This window comes from Bidens hawaiensis, unplaced genomic scaffold (assembly GCF_021521415.1).
Source record: "Bidens hawaiensis isolate Kalapana, Puna unplaced genomic scaffold, B.hawaiensis_p1.1 tig00001087_1, whole genome shotgun sequence".
Taxonomy (NCBI): domain Eukaryota; kingdom Viridiplantae; phylum Streptophyta; class Magnoliopsida; order Asterales; family Asteraceae; genus Bidens; species Bidens hawaiensis.
The window spans coordinates 3,857,649-3,876,122 of record NW_027491062.1 but is presented as its reverse complement, the minus strand read 5'-3'; the positions used below and the strand labels follow the sequence as shown (position 1 = coordinate 3,876,122).

General features: G+C 35.1%; 2 protein-coding genes across 2 annotated transcripts in view; both read left to right on the top strand.

Annotated features, from left to right (window-relative positions):
• LOC143558843 (uncharacterized) overlaps positions 1–18,474 on the top strand; it is a 51,893-nt gene that overhangs the window by 22,676 nt on the left and 10,743 nt on the right. The window lies entirely within an intron of this gene.
• On the top strand, positions 9,820–18,346 carry LOC143558833 (uncharacterized). Its single transcript, XM_077047594.1, has 9 exons — positions 9,820–9,941; positions 12,120–12,427; positions 12,507–14,494; positions 14,567–14,679; positions 14,777–16,300; positions 16,394–16,442; positions 16,523–16,743; positions 16,837–16,938; positions 17,628–18,346. The coding sequence occupies exons 2-9, from the start codon at positions 12,271–12,273 to the stop codon at positions 17,854–17,856; spliced, it is 4,383 nt and encodes a 1,460-aa protein (XP_076903709.1). The 5' UTR covers positions 9,820–9,941; positions 12,120–12,270; the 3' UTR covers positions 17,857–18,346.

The window sequence follows — 18,474 nt, the reverse complement described above, 5'->3', positions numbered from 1 at the left end:
AAATAATGGATCATGTTGCATTCATCAAGTGTGCCTTGAAAAGAATTCTCTCCGGTTTTCACTTATAAAAACACACACTAACACTCACCTTGAAGATCTAGTGAAGAGTTTGAAGGTTTGGAGGTCATCACCACTAATCATCATCATCAACTATCATCACCATCATTAAGAAGAAGGATTCATCTACGTTAGATTGTTCTAAGTTTAATCATGTATTTGTTATTATCAATCATCTTAATGTTCATCATCATGCTCATTATGAGCTAAACTCCTTTTACCATCTAAAATCTATGAAGAAGCTTTGTTTTACTTGATAATTAATCAAGACATGTGATGTAGTCTAGTAAAGTACATGGTTATATTACAATTATCTTTTGATGAGAAATGTTTCACCATCTTAAATCACTAAATCAAAGTTGGTGGTTGACAATTTCATTGGCAATCGTTCATGATCGATTCATGTTCTTGAAATATAGAAACACTTTGATACATTATCGAAACATGGATCCTTATATTGTACTTAGAAATGATGAGATATAAGTTATGGTGTATTTTTCTAAACCTTGGTAATCCGAAAATGGCTTTGCTTAGGATATCAAATTAGCTAAAGAAATCATATGTTAATAGAATGTGTAATTATAACCTACTTAAATCAACCAAGGGAAGGTTGTGTGAGTTAACTACAACCACCCGAAGTTGTTAGAAATTGGTTTTCATGGTATCGAAGTCAATCCTAATCTTTATACTTTACAAAACTACTTGCTAACTTAAATCGACATCATTGAGATGGTTTGACATTAGGAAAGGGTAGACTTTAAAATGCTCATACTATCTCCTTAGTGCCGAAGATGCTCACTTTGGGTTAAGGAGTTATCTATCATATATTGCTACGGCAAGTTAATCACATGTCTACATATTAATTATCTATGTTAAAATGGAGTGGATTCTTGATCTTAGATGGTAACCTTCGCATAATTGAACAACTCATTTAGAATCTCTTTTCTTGGTCACCTATATATTATATATAAGTATTTATATTTTATATAAAGTTCAAAATTAACCCCAAAAATGATTAAAACTCCCGATTGAATTAACACGACGATTTATTATTAGAAACCTTTGTGTCCACGGATCGATACTTGATTCTTACCAATACTATTCTACATATACGATAGGTACACTTGCCTATTTTGTGTGTGTTTAGTCTTTGTAGAAATCACTTTTATAAATTTAAAACACGATTCTGTGCAAAAGCAAATCATTCCATCTTTCATAAATTAACAAGACGCGCAGCACACGTCAGTTGTATTAATTTTCTCCATGTGAGTATCAAAAGTCAACAACAGAGCACGCCACCTTAGATATGTGGATTTCACAACAAAGTACAAAACTCTGTTAATGAATATTCTGTTTTTCCATTGATGGTCCTTTGTTCCCGGTTGATATTCGTTTAGGGTTACAACTATTTTCCAGACCCCTGTTTCTGGTGATTACTTGTATAATTTTATTTTATAATGGCCACGCTTTACATGTAGGAGGGTATATTCATTTGAATGTTGTAAGTGCAATCCAACAGTATCAGATCGTGTGTTGAAAATGCCTCGAGTGTTTGTGCTATGTAGAGTTGTATAGCGTTTATTAGGGGGTTTAGGTGACCAAGTTTCAGTATTGCGACAATATAAACATATGAGGCCAAGGATTTGCCACGCATGGTAGTCTAACGATAGTATTTGCCACAGGATCTCGGTATGCTAAAGTAAGCGATAGACTATGGTTTGCCAAGCACTATGATTTTTTTGGTTGTAAATTCTTTAAAAGTAGCGACAATGCATTATCGTAAAAATATTTTGCTGAAAGTAATGAGAACCATTTTTTGCATACAATTTACATCAGCCTAAACACTTGCATTGGATCCTTACTAAGATGTCGGACAAAAGTATATCCGAATGGACTTTTTGAATCGAAATCATACGAGGTCCGTGCGTGGATTTGGTGCATGATTTTGCACTTTTAGGCATGCCTTCCATGTATATTCGTATCTACATCACAAGGCGTTATACATGAGTCAGAATAGTTTTTATAAAATAGTGAAACATTATTTAATCGATATGTGTATGATGTGGTAATATTATGAGCCTCATGTTACTTGCAAAGTATGATAGGAAGGGTGTTGGGGCGATGCACAAGAACAATAGACTTTATGTAGGCTTAAGTCGCGTTAAGGGAAAAAAAGAGAGGAGAAAATTAGTTTTTAATTTTTTCAGCTAGCTAATTTTCCATGAATGAAGCATTCAACCAAATATATTAATAAAAAATATGGTTTTGTTTGTGTAGATTAAAACTCCAATTTGCATTCCTTTGAGGGATTATATAGATATTGAGCAGATGTATTCCATTGAGAATAACCACAAGCTAGCTGAGTTTGTGAAAAAATGTCAAAGGGTGGCTATTAAGGTACGAAGCTTCACCTAAAACCATGCAGCCCAAACACGATCCCTTTAATTAATTTATTTAAATGTGATAACAACATTGCGCGTTGACAGATAATAACCATGTTGTAAACATGTGAATCTAGTTGGTAAGTTGTAAAAAACGGGTTAAATGGGTCATAAGCAGGTTAGCGGGTCGTCGTGTTTAACTAATTGAGCCAAACAGGTCAACATGAACACGTCGACTTATGCGGGTTAAATGGATCATAAGAAGGTTTATGTCGTGTAGTTTTAGCCATGCTCCATTTCTTATAAATAATAATGCCAAGTATCTTGACATAAACAATATTATACAGAAATAACCCTTACGTTTTCTAAATATGTCTATGTATTAAGTTACTTGTCATTCTTTAAATAATTTACATTTATATATGTTATCTTATTAACAATTTTGTTCAACATGTAAAATAGGTGCAACGTAATTTGAAGTTACAAGTTTAAGCGTTGGAGTCTGATAACGTGTTGCTGTTGTTCAGAAGAAAAATGAAAACGTATGTAATTTGAACTTTATATCGTCTTAAGTCGGGTGACGCGACAAAAAAAAAGAAATAGAGAGAGAGAGAGAAAAGAAAATAAAATTTTAATTTTTAGCTATCAAACATAGTAATATACCAAGAATCATCCATTTAAACAAATATTTGAATCATCAACTGATAAGTTTAATTTAAAAAGAGGTAGTAGGGGTGAAACACAAAACAATTCATTATAAGTAACCACATACATTAAACAAATAATAATTTTAGATAACACGAAGCTTTGTCAACTTGCACCAAACGCTTTAAAAACGAATACATGTATTTGTAAATTACTTTTCATGCCCAATTATGAAATGTCCATGTTGTCCTTAGAGGTGCACAAATCGGTTTTTTTAAAAAAACCGGTTCGGTTAATAACCGGACCGGTTTTTCTTGGCCTGGAAAAAAACCGGTTTTTAAATAACCGGACCGGTTTATTAACCGGTTTTTTTGGTGCAAAACTCGGACCGGTCTAACCGGTTAGAACCGGTTAATAACCGGTTTTTTTAATTAACCGGTTTTTTTTTTAAAATAACCGGTTAATAACCGATTTTTTTCATAATAACAGGTTTTAAAATTAACCAGTTTTTTCCATAACCGGTTCAGTAACCGGTTTTTTCTCAAGAACTTGTAACCGATATACGAACCGGCGGTTACTAAACCGGTCAAACCGGTTTTTAAATAACCGGTTTTTCTAAAAACCGGTTTTCGGTTTAAACCGTTGAACCGGTTCACCAACCGGTTTTTTTGCCCATCTCTACTTGTCCTCATCATGCAATTGTGAAATTACCTTCATTGTCCATCACTCTTCCTTTATATATAATATAGATATAGATTATTATTATTATTATTATTTATTCATTATTATTATTATTTATAATATCTAATATCATTTATTATTATTTATTAATATTATTATTATAATTTAATATTATTATTTATTATCATTATTATTTAATATTAATATTTAGTACTACTGTTATTTAATATTATTCAAACTGGACCAATAGGCACTGCTATATGTGGCCTATATGTGACAACCTAGGACTATCGAGTACACCATATAAGACAAACACCCCTTAATAGGCCGCATATAGCACTCTAGGCCGCCTATTAAGGGTGTTTGGGGTGTCCCTAACACAACCCTATACAATTGAATCAAATTCGTATTATACTTACTTGTTTCGGCCTAACCGACCTCTTAATTAAGTTAATTCAATCAAACTATAATTCGTATTCCTAAATAGCTATGCCGATACTATTTTGAACTCGTTATACAAGTAATCGATGATTATAATCAAAGTAAACTTGCAGTCTCAATCTTCTAACCCTAGTCGTCATAAACCCTCAACTCGATTAGATTATCATCACCGTATGCAGCCTATTCTTCTGTTCGTTTGAGCCATCCACTATTCGTTCAATTAATCATTTTTAATCCATTTAAACCATTATATTAACATATTTGATCAATTAAATTACATTATAAACTTGTAATTAATTTATATTTTTTCTTAAAACCGACATATTAACTAGTAGTTTTTCCGGACCTTTACTAAAAAGCTTATGTATGTATATATGCATATGTATGTACACACACACACACATCTATAATATATATAAACGAAGATATAAAAATCCTACGTGTCGCGATGTGGTCGCTCCCCCGTTTTTTGAAGTCACCAGATTTGCTTGATTTTTAAATGAAGGCTTCTCATGCAATTGACCCAAATTCATGGGTATGGGTCTTACCAAACCAAGATATTCCTTAAACGGGTTATAACATCTCATTAAATTAAAAATTATTTTCACCAAATTATTGATGTAAAAATCCTATAAAATAGGATATAATAAAAATTAATATATGATTTATTTTAAAAAAGATATATATTATTTAAATTTAAAAACCAATGTGATAGTAAAAAAAATAAACGGATCTTGGGTCTCATCAAACCATAAGTATATTATTAACTTTCATAAATATTATTTATAATTAAAAAACGAATTTTATAGTAAAAATTATAAACGAGTTTTGAGTCTCATCAAAACCATATAACATTTCAACCGGGTTATAACATCTCATTTATTTGTGAAACAATTTATCATCAAACCATAAGTATATTATTAACTTTCATACAATAAAAAATATAAATTCAAAAAATAAATAAATATTAGAACAAACAATATAAAACAGCCCCCGTAATACAGGGGATAAAAACTAGTATATATATATATATGTGTATGTGTGTGTGTGTAAAATAGTATAATATGATTTAAAAATACACTAATTATATTTAAACTAAATGGTTAAAACAATCTCTTTTTATAAACATATATTTATTTTATAAGGATTTCATTTATATTTATGTATGTATTGTAATTAAAAGATTTGATAAATAAGAGAAAAGCAGTAAATTTGATAATAAGCATAAGTAATATTTAACTTCCATAATAATATACTCGATCATTAAAACTCCCTAATCTATATCTAGTCATTCATTATTTTCGTTTCCGCAATTATTCTTTATTAGGATATCTCGTCGGTTTTTCTCGAAGAGCTTAATCTACCTTTATATCTTGTCAAACCTTTGTCTCCTCGCTTATTTACTAAGGTGAGTAATCACTCCACTTTTTACTTATTTTAAATCCTTTTGGGGACATATGCGTAGTTACAGTATTTATCTATTATCTAGTATTCAAAACCGCAACTGTTTATCCTTGTGTGTATATCAGTTTATGCTTAACTTGTTATTTGCTTTATTTGATTGTATTTTGGAGAGGTCCATCAATTATAGTATGATCATACGACTATCTTTGGTAACTAATGTCCATTTTTATGGCAACGGTTTAGTCCTATCTTGGTAACCAGTGTCCATTTGTATGGCAATGGTTTAGCCCTATCTTTATTGTTTGGTTGAATTGTTTATGTGCGATGGCTTTACTGTTTATATCACATGAACAGTTTGCATCTTTCTTTATTTATTATATATTTCACTTAACTCGTGTTTTACTCACTCAACCTCGTATTGACAAAACCTATTTATATTTTCAAAGCATATGCAGGTCACCGAATGATTTAATTGATCAGGATATTTTGAAGAAACTTAGGCTTTATTATGCTAGAAAGAAGATATCAAGATTAAACCTGGATTTTGTCTTATTTGTTTTATTTATGAATTGTTGTATTTGTTTATTTGAATCTTGTTGGAATATTTGAAATTAATTAATAGATATTGTCATTTCAGATATTGCATGATAGTACCTTAAGAATAAGTAACTACAAAAAACATTGTTTTAATAAAAATTCACCTAGAGCACATATGATAGATCCTATTTCTTTGATGATGTTCTAACAATTCTTGGTTTATATTAACCCGACCCGGCCCAATTTAAGACGATTTATGTTTCTATTGAATATGCTTTAATGGGCTTTGCAAAGGCTTCTTTTTGTATGTATCTTGTTTGATTAGTTTTTTGGTTCTCTTTTTTCTCATGATTTCAAAGTCTTAAAACGCAGGAAAAAAGGCATTATTCTCTATTGTATGTAGTCTTTTATAATCTTATATTTGATTCCATGTGAAAGAGTGTGATTTTTGACCAGGCTTTAATAATAACAAAAGGTGTCATTGTGCCAGTTTTTAGGCTAAAAGCGACAACATACTTGCTAAAAAATATCTTGACTTTGAACGGTAAAAATCATTTTGGGTGAGCTCGCTCTAACGTCGTGTCGCATCACAACGAATGGAACTTTTATAAGGCATGCACAATTGGGCAAGCTGTTTACCGTGGCCACCTACCGCCTTCCCTTAAGGTCGTTGTCATGCTAGAACTCTCAAACGGTTATCAAGGATGGCTGTAATTCAGGAAGCACTTGCAACGTGAGTAAAACGTATTGAATACACACTTGTCGGGTGAACAATTGAAAAAGACCCCCCAAATCGGCCTTGAAGAAAGGAACCTCACGTCAAAAGGGTTTGGTTGATGCACTGCGTCCTAGCGATCGTTGGCTAACACTAGATTGTAGAAATGGTATTGTTTCATTCTGGTGTTGTCGAGGCAGAAGTCACACTTGGATTGGAACTGATACTGTAGGTGAATCCGCTAATGTGCCAGGTGAGGTCATACCAATAAAACGACATACTTGAAACAACAACCCGCTAAAACCGCACTAAAGCTTTAAAAGAGACGTTCCCATCCTCCTTAAAGAAAAAGAAAAGATGGTTACCATTTCTTTCATTAAGAGAAGGCGCTGACTAGCCCTGCTCAATAAGGATGTAGGATCTCTTGAGAGCTTAATTGAGCATTTTTATTTCCTATCACGTTCTTACGCTACGCTATCCATAACCATAAGGTTAACCTATAGCCCTCTCTTTTCTCTCTTTGTCCACGCGAAGATTCCCCGTGGTCATGTAGTATAAGAAAAATGGAAAGACCTCCCAGTTGGACCCACCCAGACTGCGATGGTAGTGAATGTGCCTTAGCTCCCACAAACACAGGCCCCCAAAGCCTTAAACTAAGATAGCACACAAAGCAGAGGAAAGCACAAATGAAACTATATTGGACAACGGGTGAGCACAAAGAGTTGGTTTCACCTCTTTTTGTTTGGTGAAGAGTTGGATGAACATGAGTGTTAAGTGAGGGTGTTTTTTCTAGTTTTCTTTGTCAAAAATCTCTTACCACTTCCATTGAGAATTCAGTTTTGAATTTTTTTTATTTAGCAAATGGCTACATAGAGATTGTAGGTATTTCTTGCATGGTTGTATTATGTCTTTTGATACTAAGCAATACCAGAATATATAGAATGATCACCTTCAAACAAAAAGAACAAGAAACGATCTAGAAAACTCATTTATCACATTCTTTGTTTTGTTATCATTTTACCAAATCGGGTTCGTTGGATAGCACCGCTTAAAAGAGTAAATGCTCAATGTTGGTACGTGTAAAGAGAATCGCTTGGTTGCGTCATCCGCTACACAGCTCACAAAATTTGTGTACTAATATTGTAATCTCTAAACCCCATATGGTCGTTTTCATTTACTTATTTATTGCAAATGAATCCTTGGTGGAAGATTTTAGATATGTTTAAAATAATTTGTACTTTTATCACTTTCATAGTTAAAAAGGTAAAAACATGTATTAGAATCCCATCGTGTTGATAAAGTAGATTGTGGTGTTTGTCTTTGTTGTTTGCCAAAAGTAACCATTGCAATTTAATAGTTTAAACTTATTTTTTTAGTGTGTAATCTTTCGTTGAAATCAAGTCCACCTTATTAACACCATTCAACTTTTCTGGTTAAGTTTCGTATAAATCGACTAAAATATCATTGCATGAAAATTAATTAAGTTTAAGAATCTTTATGGCTTAAGAAAACACTAGAGTTTGGCGTTCCAAGTTATGTTAGTTGCCCGCATGACATTTGACTTTACTTTGTGTGTCTATCGTACATGTTAAATTCTTTAATAATGTTATACATCCCTTTAACCATCAAAATTTACATGATCTATGACAACTCATTGGTCAAAATCAGTGACAACCTTTATAACAACTATCTCAATATTCAAGTGTTCCCATAGAGGATCTTTCAACACAATAGAACACAAATTGAGCCTTACAATATCATGTATTAACGCATCCAAAATATTATACATGTAATCACAAATAGGTTTCAAGATACTTTCATAAACTTGCTGAGAACCACGTGATTGTTGTCAACCGTATTTTCATTCCCATAAGAGCACATTCACTTATGGGTTGATTGTTTGCAGGTTATAGTCTTTTCTACGCATGCTTTTACAGGATATAACCGCGTTGGCTGTCTAGAAGATCACTAGTCTACTACATGTTATCGTGTGTTTCTTGGACACAACATTTATTAGCTGAAGTTCTAAAAATCCAACATATGATGTCACATCTAAAACTATGTGAAGTATTGTGCGCTTGCACCGTTGTACACACTATTACTAAGCTTTGTTAGATTACATATGTGCGCCATGAGCTACACATTATTCTTTATAGTCCACATTATCATGGGTTATATACTGATGTACATGTCGTCGAAACTTGAAAACGAGCCTTACAAATTTTAACACACTAGCACATAGCATGAGTATTTAGGAATCATATACGAGATGAAATAGACCATTATGAGGGAATCAAGAATATTGGTGGATGGTTGGCCAACTAAATGATATCACTTATTAAGCAAGAAATCATTCCCACTAAACACCTCAAAATTAATCCCCACTCCCTCTGTTTTTTTTTCATTATATTCTCTCCTTTACCAACACCATCAGCCATCAACAAAAGATAATGATATGTTTCATTTTCATAAGATAATCAAACTAAACAATGAAATAATAATGATCAATTTTATTCTTTATCCATTACATTGAATCACCTATTCCATTATCATATATCAAACGAAACCTTTTAGTACGAAACAAATTAACTTTTTTATTTACATTCATATAAAAAAATTATATTCTTTACTCTTTAGTGGGTGTTTGGGATTGCTTATTTTTATCAACTTATAACTTATTAACTTTTTAAAATGGAATAAGATGTTTGGAATTGCTTTTGATGTGAGAGGAAAAGTCTTATAAGTTACACCTTTGTAACTTATTAACTTAATAAAAAATTATAAGAAGGTAAAATAAGAAATCTCAAACACACATCCAATCATGCATCATTCCGTTTGGGTTCCATTACATTAACATTACATAAATCCAATCTTGGGTTAGGTCTGTTTCACTCCAACCCTCCTGGCTCGTACAACCCCGAGCCTCAGCTTCGGGTCCGAACCTAACCTTCTTCTACAGTTCGTTGAAAATTTCGCTGGATCACTTTATCTCTCATCTTCAGATTCATCATCATCTCACCGATTCAAGCCCTAATTCCTAAATTAATTAAACCTCCGATTCCGACGTCCAATGCTCTCAAGTAAGTTCCTTACACCTCAAAACCCTAGTTTTTTCTTGACCCATAAAGCAAACGCCTTTGTTTTCACTTTTTCAAGGATACCCTTTTGCAGTTGGGCTTTGTTTCACCTTTTTGATTGGATGGATTGTTGATTTGTGTGGTGTTTTGGTGTAAAAATGTGATCTTGATGATGGTTTGTGTGGATTTTGTGTCTTGGTGTGAAATTTAGGGGTTCTGTTGGTGCAATTTGTGTGAAAACTGAGGTGTGTATATGGGCTACCTTTTGTGGTATAAAGTGTTGTTTTTGAGTATTTTTATTAACCTATAGTGTTGATAGGAGTCATCTAAGGTCTACAAAAGATGACTTATAACTGCAGTAGATGAAGGTTGGCAAATATTCAGTTGTAAAAAACTTTTCGAAGGAATTGTCTTTGCTGTTGTGTTTTGTTTCACCTTTTTGATTGGATGGATTGTTGATTTGTGTGGAGTTTTGGTGTAAAAATTTGATTTTGATGATGGTTTGTGTGGAGTTTCGGTGTAAAAATTTGATCTTGATGATTGTTTGTGTGGAGTTTCGGTGCAAAAATTTGATCTTGATGATGGTTTGTGTGGAGTTATGGTGTAAAAATTTGATCTTGATGATGGTTTGTGTGGATTTTGTGTCTTTGTGTGAAATTTTGGGGTTCTGTTGATACAATGTGTGTGTGTTTGTGTGTGAAAATTGAGGTGTATATGGGTTACTTTTTGTGGTTGAGGCTAATGTTTGTAGGTTTGAAGTGTTGGTTTTGAGTTTTTTATTGATCTTTACTGATGCTTCATTATGGAAAGATTAGGGTTTGTTATTTTGGTTAACTTCTATAGTGTTGATAGGAGTAATCCGAGATCAACAAAAGATGATTTATAGCTGCAGAATTTTAAGGTTGGCTAATATTCAGTTGTATTTCACTTTCGAAGGAATCGCCTTTGCAGTTGTGTTTGTTTTCAGCTTTTTGATTGATTGAGTTATTGATTTGTGTGGAATTTTGGTGTAAAAATGTGATCTTGATGCTGGTTTGTGTGGATTTTGTGTTTCGGTAAGGACTTCAGGGATTTGAAGGGTTGTCGTTGGTTTGTGTTGATGCAATGTGTGTTTATGGTGATTATGATGCTTTGGTTACTTGGTATTTTGGTTTCTTATAATCTACTGGTTTTGAATTAAGAGCTAAGCTTTTCATTTCTGATTAAATGCCTTAAAGTGTTGATTTTGAAGTTTTTGAGTTTTGTATTAACTTTTACTGATGCTTAATTGGCTCCGCGCCCACCACCAAGGGCGCCCCTTGGTGGTGTTCTGCGCCCAAGGGCTCCCATTTTAGCCACCAAAGGCGCCCCGTAGTGGGTGGTCTTAGTGAATAGTGATCTTTTATTGAAAAATTAGGGTTTGCAATTTAGTTAACCTATATAGTGATGATAGGAGTCATCCAAGTTTAACAAAAGATGATTCATAACTGGTGATTGTAATGTTAGCAAATAATCAGCTGTGTTTCTGCACCTGTATTCTTGGTAAGTTGGTCACAAAATGTTGCCAATTCTTCTTAATTAGTTTTGAGTTTTACATTTTGAATATGATTTTCAATTTGGTGTTTTTGTTAAATATTAATTTAATGAAGCAGGATAGAGGTATTTGAGCCATCAAGGCCATATCTTAATGCTATAAGTTTAGGTTTCTGTGTAGATTTTTTTTCCTGTTGCTTTGGCAAACATCTTTCTATATGGCTTATATATTTTATTCTAGATAATTTCCTTATTTGTGCTGTTTGTATATATTTCTGTGTAGATTTTTTCCTACTGTTGCTTTGGCAAACACACTTGTATCAGTGAATCATGTTATATGGTTATATTTTATTCTATATTTCTTACCTTAGTTTTGCGATTTTTGTGGGTTTCTGTAAAATATTATACAAAATTTATTAGTAGATTAGTAGTTGATAGCTAGACAGATAAAAAGATTTATCGATGACAGTTGTTTAAACATAATAAGTGACTAATGAGACAGGTAATTTCTTGTGATTAGTGTAACTACACTTTTTACTTATAAGCCACTATAATATTTACTTTTTATGTTTTGCATTTCTGTACTTATTCATGCTATTTATTATTTTACCGAAGTGCGATTCTTATTGACAACCACTTCATATCTGAATGATTATTTTTCATAATCAGGATTTTCACAAGCTGTGTTAGCTTAATGGAAGTGTGATACCAGATTACTATATACATATATGCAGAAGCTACGTACATTTTTTGAAGGTAATACTACAAGAAAGTGAGAACTCTTTAGTTTTAGCCTCAAATTGTGGGGCCTACATCATTAATGCCTGGCAACGGAGTTGGCGATAGGGTTCACAATTTTTTCGCCCAAGAAAACTTGCCTCAGGGCCTGCGATCGCAGGATGGAAATTTGCCTATAAATGACAATTTGTGGGGTGGTTATCAGAAACAGTTTGGTGTGTCAAATTCACAGCAATCAGGTAACACAATTGGCTCTTGATTTGTATTATAGTTTTGTATATTTGTATTATTTTATTCTCACTTTTTGTGCATAAGCAGAAACTGAGAGAGGACACGCTGGCCAACGTGTTCCGGACCCACATGTTTTCAATAATACGCATGCAAATGCAAGGCCTGAGTTTGCAAGAAATCTGTCTCAGTCTCAGTCTCACCATGAACAGCCGAGCTCAAACGGTTACATGTACGGACACCAGAATTTTCAAACAAGGCCAGATGAAGCAAATTTTATGGGAGTTGATAATGTGAACCAAAGGGGTTTTCCATTCTTTGAGGCCCAACAAGAAGCTGTTCCCGAACAACCTCCAAAGAATCCGTTTCGACCCGAGAGTTCTGAAGCCCATAACAGTTTTGACCTTTTTGGTGGCCAGCATCAGACTAATAATAATAATAATAATGATCAATATCCCGGTTTGCTACAACAACAGCAGTCAGGATTTGGTGACATACAGCAACTTCAACAGCAGCTTATGCTTAGAAAAGTGCAAGAACTTCAAAGGCAACAAAACTCGATAAATCAATCTTCTCAGTTTTCTAGACAACAGGCGTCTGGAAGCCATTCGCATGGGTTTGTTAATGGCACTCCAAATTCTGATTCATCTGGTTACGGTTGGACTGAGCCTGCAGCAGCTAACCCAAACTGGCTGCACCGTGCTGAGCAAGGCCAGCCACAGCGGTCCATGGGGTTTTTTCAGCAGCAGGGTGAACCGTCACTATACGGGGTTCCGGTTTCTAACTCAAGAGGGCCGATAAATCAACTTCCGAATAATAATTCGTTTCCTGGTAACAGTTTTTCTGTAATTCCAGAACAGAATATGGTCTCCAGTAAAGGTCTGTTTGGGAACACATTTGGTCAAGGGTCAAACAGTGGGATGAAGATGGAACACATTCCACAACAAATCGGCCTGCAAAGTTCATCTGTGCAGGAATCCCCTGTAGATATGGCGCAGGATAACTCAGCAACGGATGCAGCGTCTTTAGATCCCGAGGAGCAGAAATTCTTGTTTGGTTCAGACGATAACATATGGAAAGCAGACATGAGCGGAGGAATGTCTAGTTTGTTGGATGATAATGAATTTGCAAGTGGTTTGCCTTCTATGCAGAGTGGTAGTTGGAGTGCTCTTATGCAATCTGCAGTGGCGGAAACTACTAGTGGTGACGGTGGCGCTGTCAGTGGTGGTGGTGGTGTAGGCGTACAAGAAGAATGGCCCAATCTTAACTTTCAGAACCCTGTGCTTCCACCTGGCAATCACCAAACACAAACAGGTTCAAGCAACTGGTTACACCGTGGAGGTCTACAAAAGGCAAACATTGAAGAAAACCGTGCATATGAAAGTCCCATGCCAGGTCATCGGACACCTCAGCAACATGGAACAAGCCAACCGAATAATAAAAGAAATCAATTCAATGCAAATGAGCCCGTTCCACCGTTTGTGAACACTGGATTCAACATGAATGATAATGATAATTCATTACAGCAATCTCAGAATAATGATTGGAAGAGAGTAAACGTTGCTGGTATACCGAATTCAAGCAACTTGCAGCAGGGTGGTAATCAATCTAACCAATTCCCTCCAAACAATCATAATATTAATTACTGGAAACATGTTGATTCCTCGGTGAAATCTAAAGGGAGTGAGAATTCGGAGATTTCACAGCATCGTAACAAGGGCCCACAGATGTCGGAATCATCACTTAATAGCTCGGATAAAGAGGATCTAAATAGCAGTAGAAAAGAGAACTCTAACGACAGTTACAGGTCCAGTTCATCTCACCATCCTAATACAGTTGGTCAACGGGAACACTTTTCATCTGATGCTGGTGACTCAAGATCATTGGGTCAGGCTGGTCGGAAGATGTTGGGCCCGGGCTCAGGCTCAGGCTCAGGCCCACGGAAGTTACAGTATCATCCAATGGGAAACCTGGATGAAGATGCTGCAGTGCCTTATGGAACAAGACAAAGTACCGATACAAAGTCTGTGCCTTTGCAGCATTCTCGAGGGGTAGGAGGTCAAGATCATGGGAGGCAGGTTGGTTACTTTTAAGAATTAGTTAATGTTTTCAGTGTGACTTTCAATCCGTTTGATACGTTTTTTTTGCAGGGATTTGTGCCTGAGGTTGAGGGTGCTCGGCTAAAAGGATCCGATGATATGCGTTTCAAGGGGATGATTCCTGGTCACGTGCCTAGTATTTTTGATAAGGCACCTCAATCTAGGTATTATATTAATTCTGATGTTTATTTCATATCTTTTATGTAAAAGAAAGTATGACCGCTTATTTTTCGACTTGTTGATTTTCGTTATTGACTTCAGTCAAAGTCAAAATATGCTGGAGCTTCTTCACAAGGTGGACCAGTCAAAGGATGGTGGAATTGCAAGACGTTTAAACTCCTCGGAGCGTAATTTGTCATCTGAGAACCCTGAACCTGAAAATTCTGACGGATCTTTTGGTGGTCAACAAAGAAGTCAGTCATCCAACTCTCAGGGTATTGGTTTACAGCTGGGCCCACCTTCACAGCGGTTACCGATGACTATGCAGTCAGTCAAACATATGAGTCAATCTCAGCCTTCTGCTAATTCAAGGGGCAAGGGTCATGCTGAGCCGTCCGCGTCTCCTTTTCCTCCTTTCCAGGACGCCTTTAAGAATAACAGAATGAGTATATCAGGTCAAAGTGAAAGTCAAACCGGAGGACATAAGATGATGACAAACTTATCTGCTGCTTTAGGTGGTACTGATTTCTCTAATGTAAGAAATCAGCTTCAAAACCATCCAATGGCTGGTAATGTAGCTTTCAATGGTCACGTGACTCAAATCAGGCAAGTAGATGAAAGAATGCAAGTAGGGGAAAAGTTACCTGTTTCTCATCCTCGTGCTATTCCCGGTGTTCCTCAACAAGGCGCCTTTCCAAAAATGCTGCCTAATGCATGGTCAAATCTCCAAAGTCAACAACTTTTTGCAGCAACTCAAGCTCAGAAAAGTCAACTAAATATTGTGGAGTCAACTTCTTTAGGTAAGCAGAATCTAGAGGAACAGGAAGCAGAAAAGAAAGGGAATAAGAGTTCTTCGAGTGAACAGGGAGACCAGTCAACTGAAAAGGTTGACCAAGGTCAAATGATGAATGGTCCGACGGCAGGCAATGATTCCGTTAATACTGCATCTCAGAAAGATCTAGAAGCGTTTGGGCGATCTCTTAAACCAAATAATTTCCATCAACAAATTTCGTTAATGAACCAAATGAAGGCTTATAAACATGCAGATGATGATCCAAATAACAGGTTAATGAAGAGATTAAAAGATTCAGATAACTTATTGCATGGTCAGCAAGTAACCGGGCCAACCGATAATGTTGACCGGGGTTTAGCTTCTCTACCTGTTAATCCATCTTCAAAAGACGCACTTGCATCTGATCAGAACCAGATCGGGTCCACTTCTACTAAACTTGTGAACTCTTACATAAGCCCTCAAATGGCTCCGTCATGGTTTGACCAATACGGAACATTTAAAGGTGGTCAAATGGTATCACAAAGATCTGATGCTATAAGGACTGTCGAGAAGCCGTTTAAAGTTTCTGGTAGTTTGGAGACAACACATGATGCGAAGGAGCCGCAAGCAATCGTTGCAGCTGCTAATAATCAAAGTGGTGGTTTCTGGAAAACCCCCTTGGTTCCATCATCTGTGGTGGTTGACCAACAGTTGACCACCCCGCCACTGAACACAGGCATCAATGCTCAAAATGTGGTTGCAGTGAGACCAAAGAAACGCAAGTGGTCTAGACATGATATTCGTTCTTGGATTAATGAAGTATCTGGAAGTTCTAAAAATGTTCAGCACATCTGGTGTGTTTTTAAACACTGTAAAACAGTTAAAGATTGTACCTTATCTTCCAAGATTGTTTTGTTAACATGATGTTTATTTTTTTTAACCTGCAGCGCTGCTTCGTTGGAGTGGTGTCAAGCAACCAGACGGTTAATGGAAAAGGCGGGATTTTTTGTACATTTTTTTTCTTTTTATAAAATATTGTTTTCAGTGGTTTCTAATAAGAATTATGGTGGTGACAGGTGTCTGATGATGGGATAATAATTGAAGACGTACCGAGACCAAAGAGACGTATTATCTTGTCAACACAGTTAATGCAGCAACTGTTTCCTCCTCCCCCGTTCACTTTACTTTCAACAGATGCTGCTTCAAACTATGAAAGTGTGGCTTTTTATGCTTCAAGATTGGCACTGGGAGACGCATGCAATCTAGTATCTTGTGTTGCTCATAGCGAACCAAATCTGTAAGAATAGTTCATTCCACGCGTTTGAATTTTATAAACTGTTATGCCATAGACTCATAGTCATATATATATAATTATTTCTTTTAAATGCAGTGATAAAAGCAGCAAATCTGAGATAATTGATGATAAACGTCATTTAAAAGCTGTTGAAGACTGCATGAGTAAAGCAAAATTGCGAGAAATTGAATTCTCAAGGTAACTTTTTCTGGCGTGTAAAAAAATATTAAATATATAACTTTATGACATAGCAGTTTATAAAGGGGCAACTTCATTTATGCCCTTGCAAAACTAAAAGTATCATGTATGCCCTTGCAAAGTAAGTGGAATGTGGAATATCAAATATACCCTATTCATTGCAAACAATTTAATTAATGACTATGCCCATCTGTAATTTCATATTTTTGTTACCTATTTTTTCTAAAATTTATTTTTTTACATATGCCCATTATGCTTATTGTTGATGTCATGTCGATCAAAATCCAAATAAAAATTATGGTTTAAACAAATATAATGGAAAAGGGTAGAATGGTCATTAAGTAAAAGTTCATTAAAGTTGGATATGTATGATATTTTTAGTTTGGGTTGGGTACTTGGGTATATATGAAATTAATTCATACGGGGATTTTAAAAGTTAAAACACAAGTTTTAAATGTCGAGTCTTTTAGATGCTTTGCCGGTATAAGATAAAATGTTCTTTTTTGGTTACATGTCTATTATTCCGAACGTCTATGTTCGTATTATACCAAACGTATATGTTCATACGCCCCGTTTACATAGAGATTATAAGATGATGTATAAGTGGCTAAACGAGTGTGCCAACTTTGGTTATGTTTTTATGGCAGTTGTTTATGAAATTTGGTTTGTTGATCATGTTAATACGACAGGCTGGATGAGAGAGCATCGATCTTGGATTTGAGAGTGGAATGTCAAGATTTAGAGAGATTTTCAATCATCAACCGATTTGCTAGATATCATGGAAGGGGGCAAACCGAGGGTGAAGCTTCATCGTCTGAAACAGTCACAAACGCACCAAAAACTTTCCCTCAAAGATATGTTATCGCGGTCCAATTGCCGAAGAATCTTCCTGACAGGGTACAATGTCTATCGCTATAAAGAATCTCCAAGTATTCCAGTCGCCCGTCGGTTTTGTTGCACGCAAGACAGCTGCTAACGTGCACCGTGGGGCCTGCCTTTTGTTAAAAGAAAGCAGGAGGGTAAGATGGTAATTATAATATAGGTTGGAAGTTAATGATGAAGGTGGTGATGATGTTTTGGGTTTAGGTTGAGAAATAGAAGGTGAAGTTGGAATTTTGTTTGGAGGGGTAAATGTGGAAACTGAAAAGGTTAGCCAATTAGTTAGCAGGATTCTATTTATAAGTAAGTAGATAAAAATGTTGACTTAAATATCTCCATGAGTAGTTCTAATGGATCAAATATGTATTTTGATGGATGGGATATTCATTGTTATCTGCCTGCTGCTGCAATATATTTATCAGAGATCCCCTAAGTGTGTTTATAGGGAATTGCATAAACACTTCATTGTAATGCTTTATTAAGGATATAATGGGAGAAAGAACGAGACGCGAGATGTTTTTTATTGGCATAATCATATTATGTATTGAAGTTAAGAGCAAAAACCGAAAAAACGTGGAAAAAACTGATGTGATTTGAATATTTCCTACACATAACTTTCTTATCGAAAGTTATGCTTTGTTATTGAATCCAAGTACT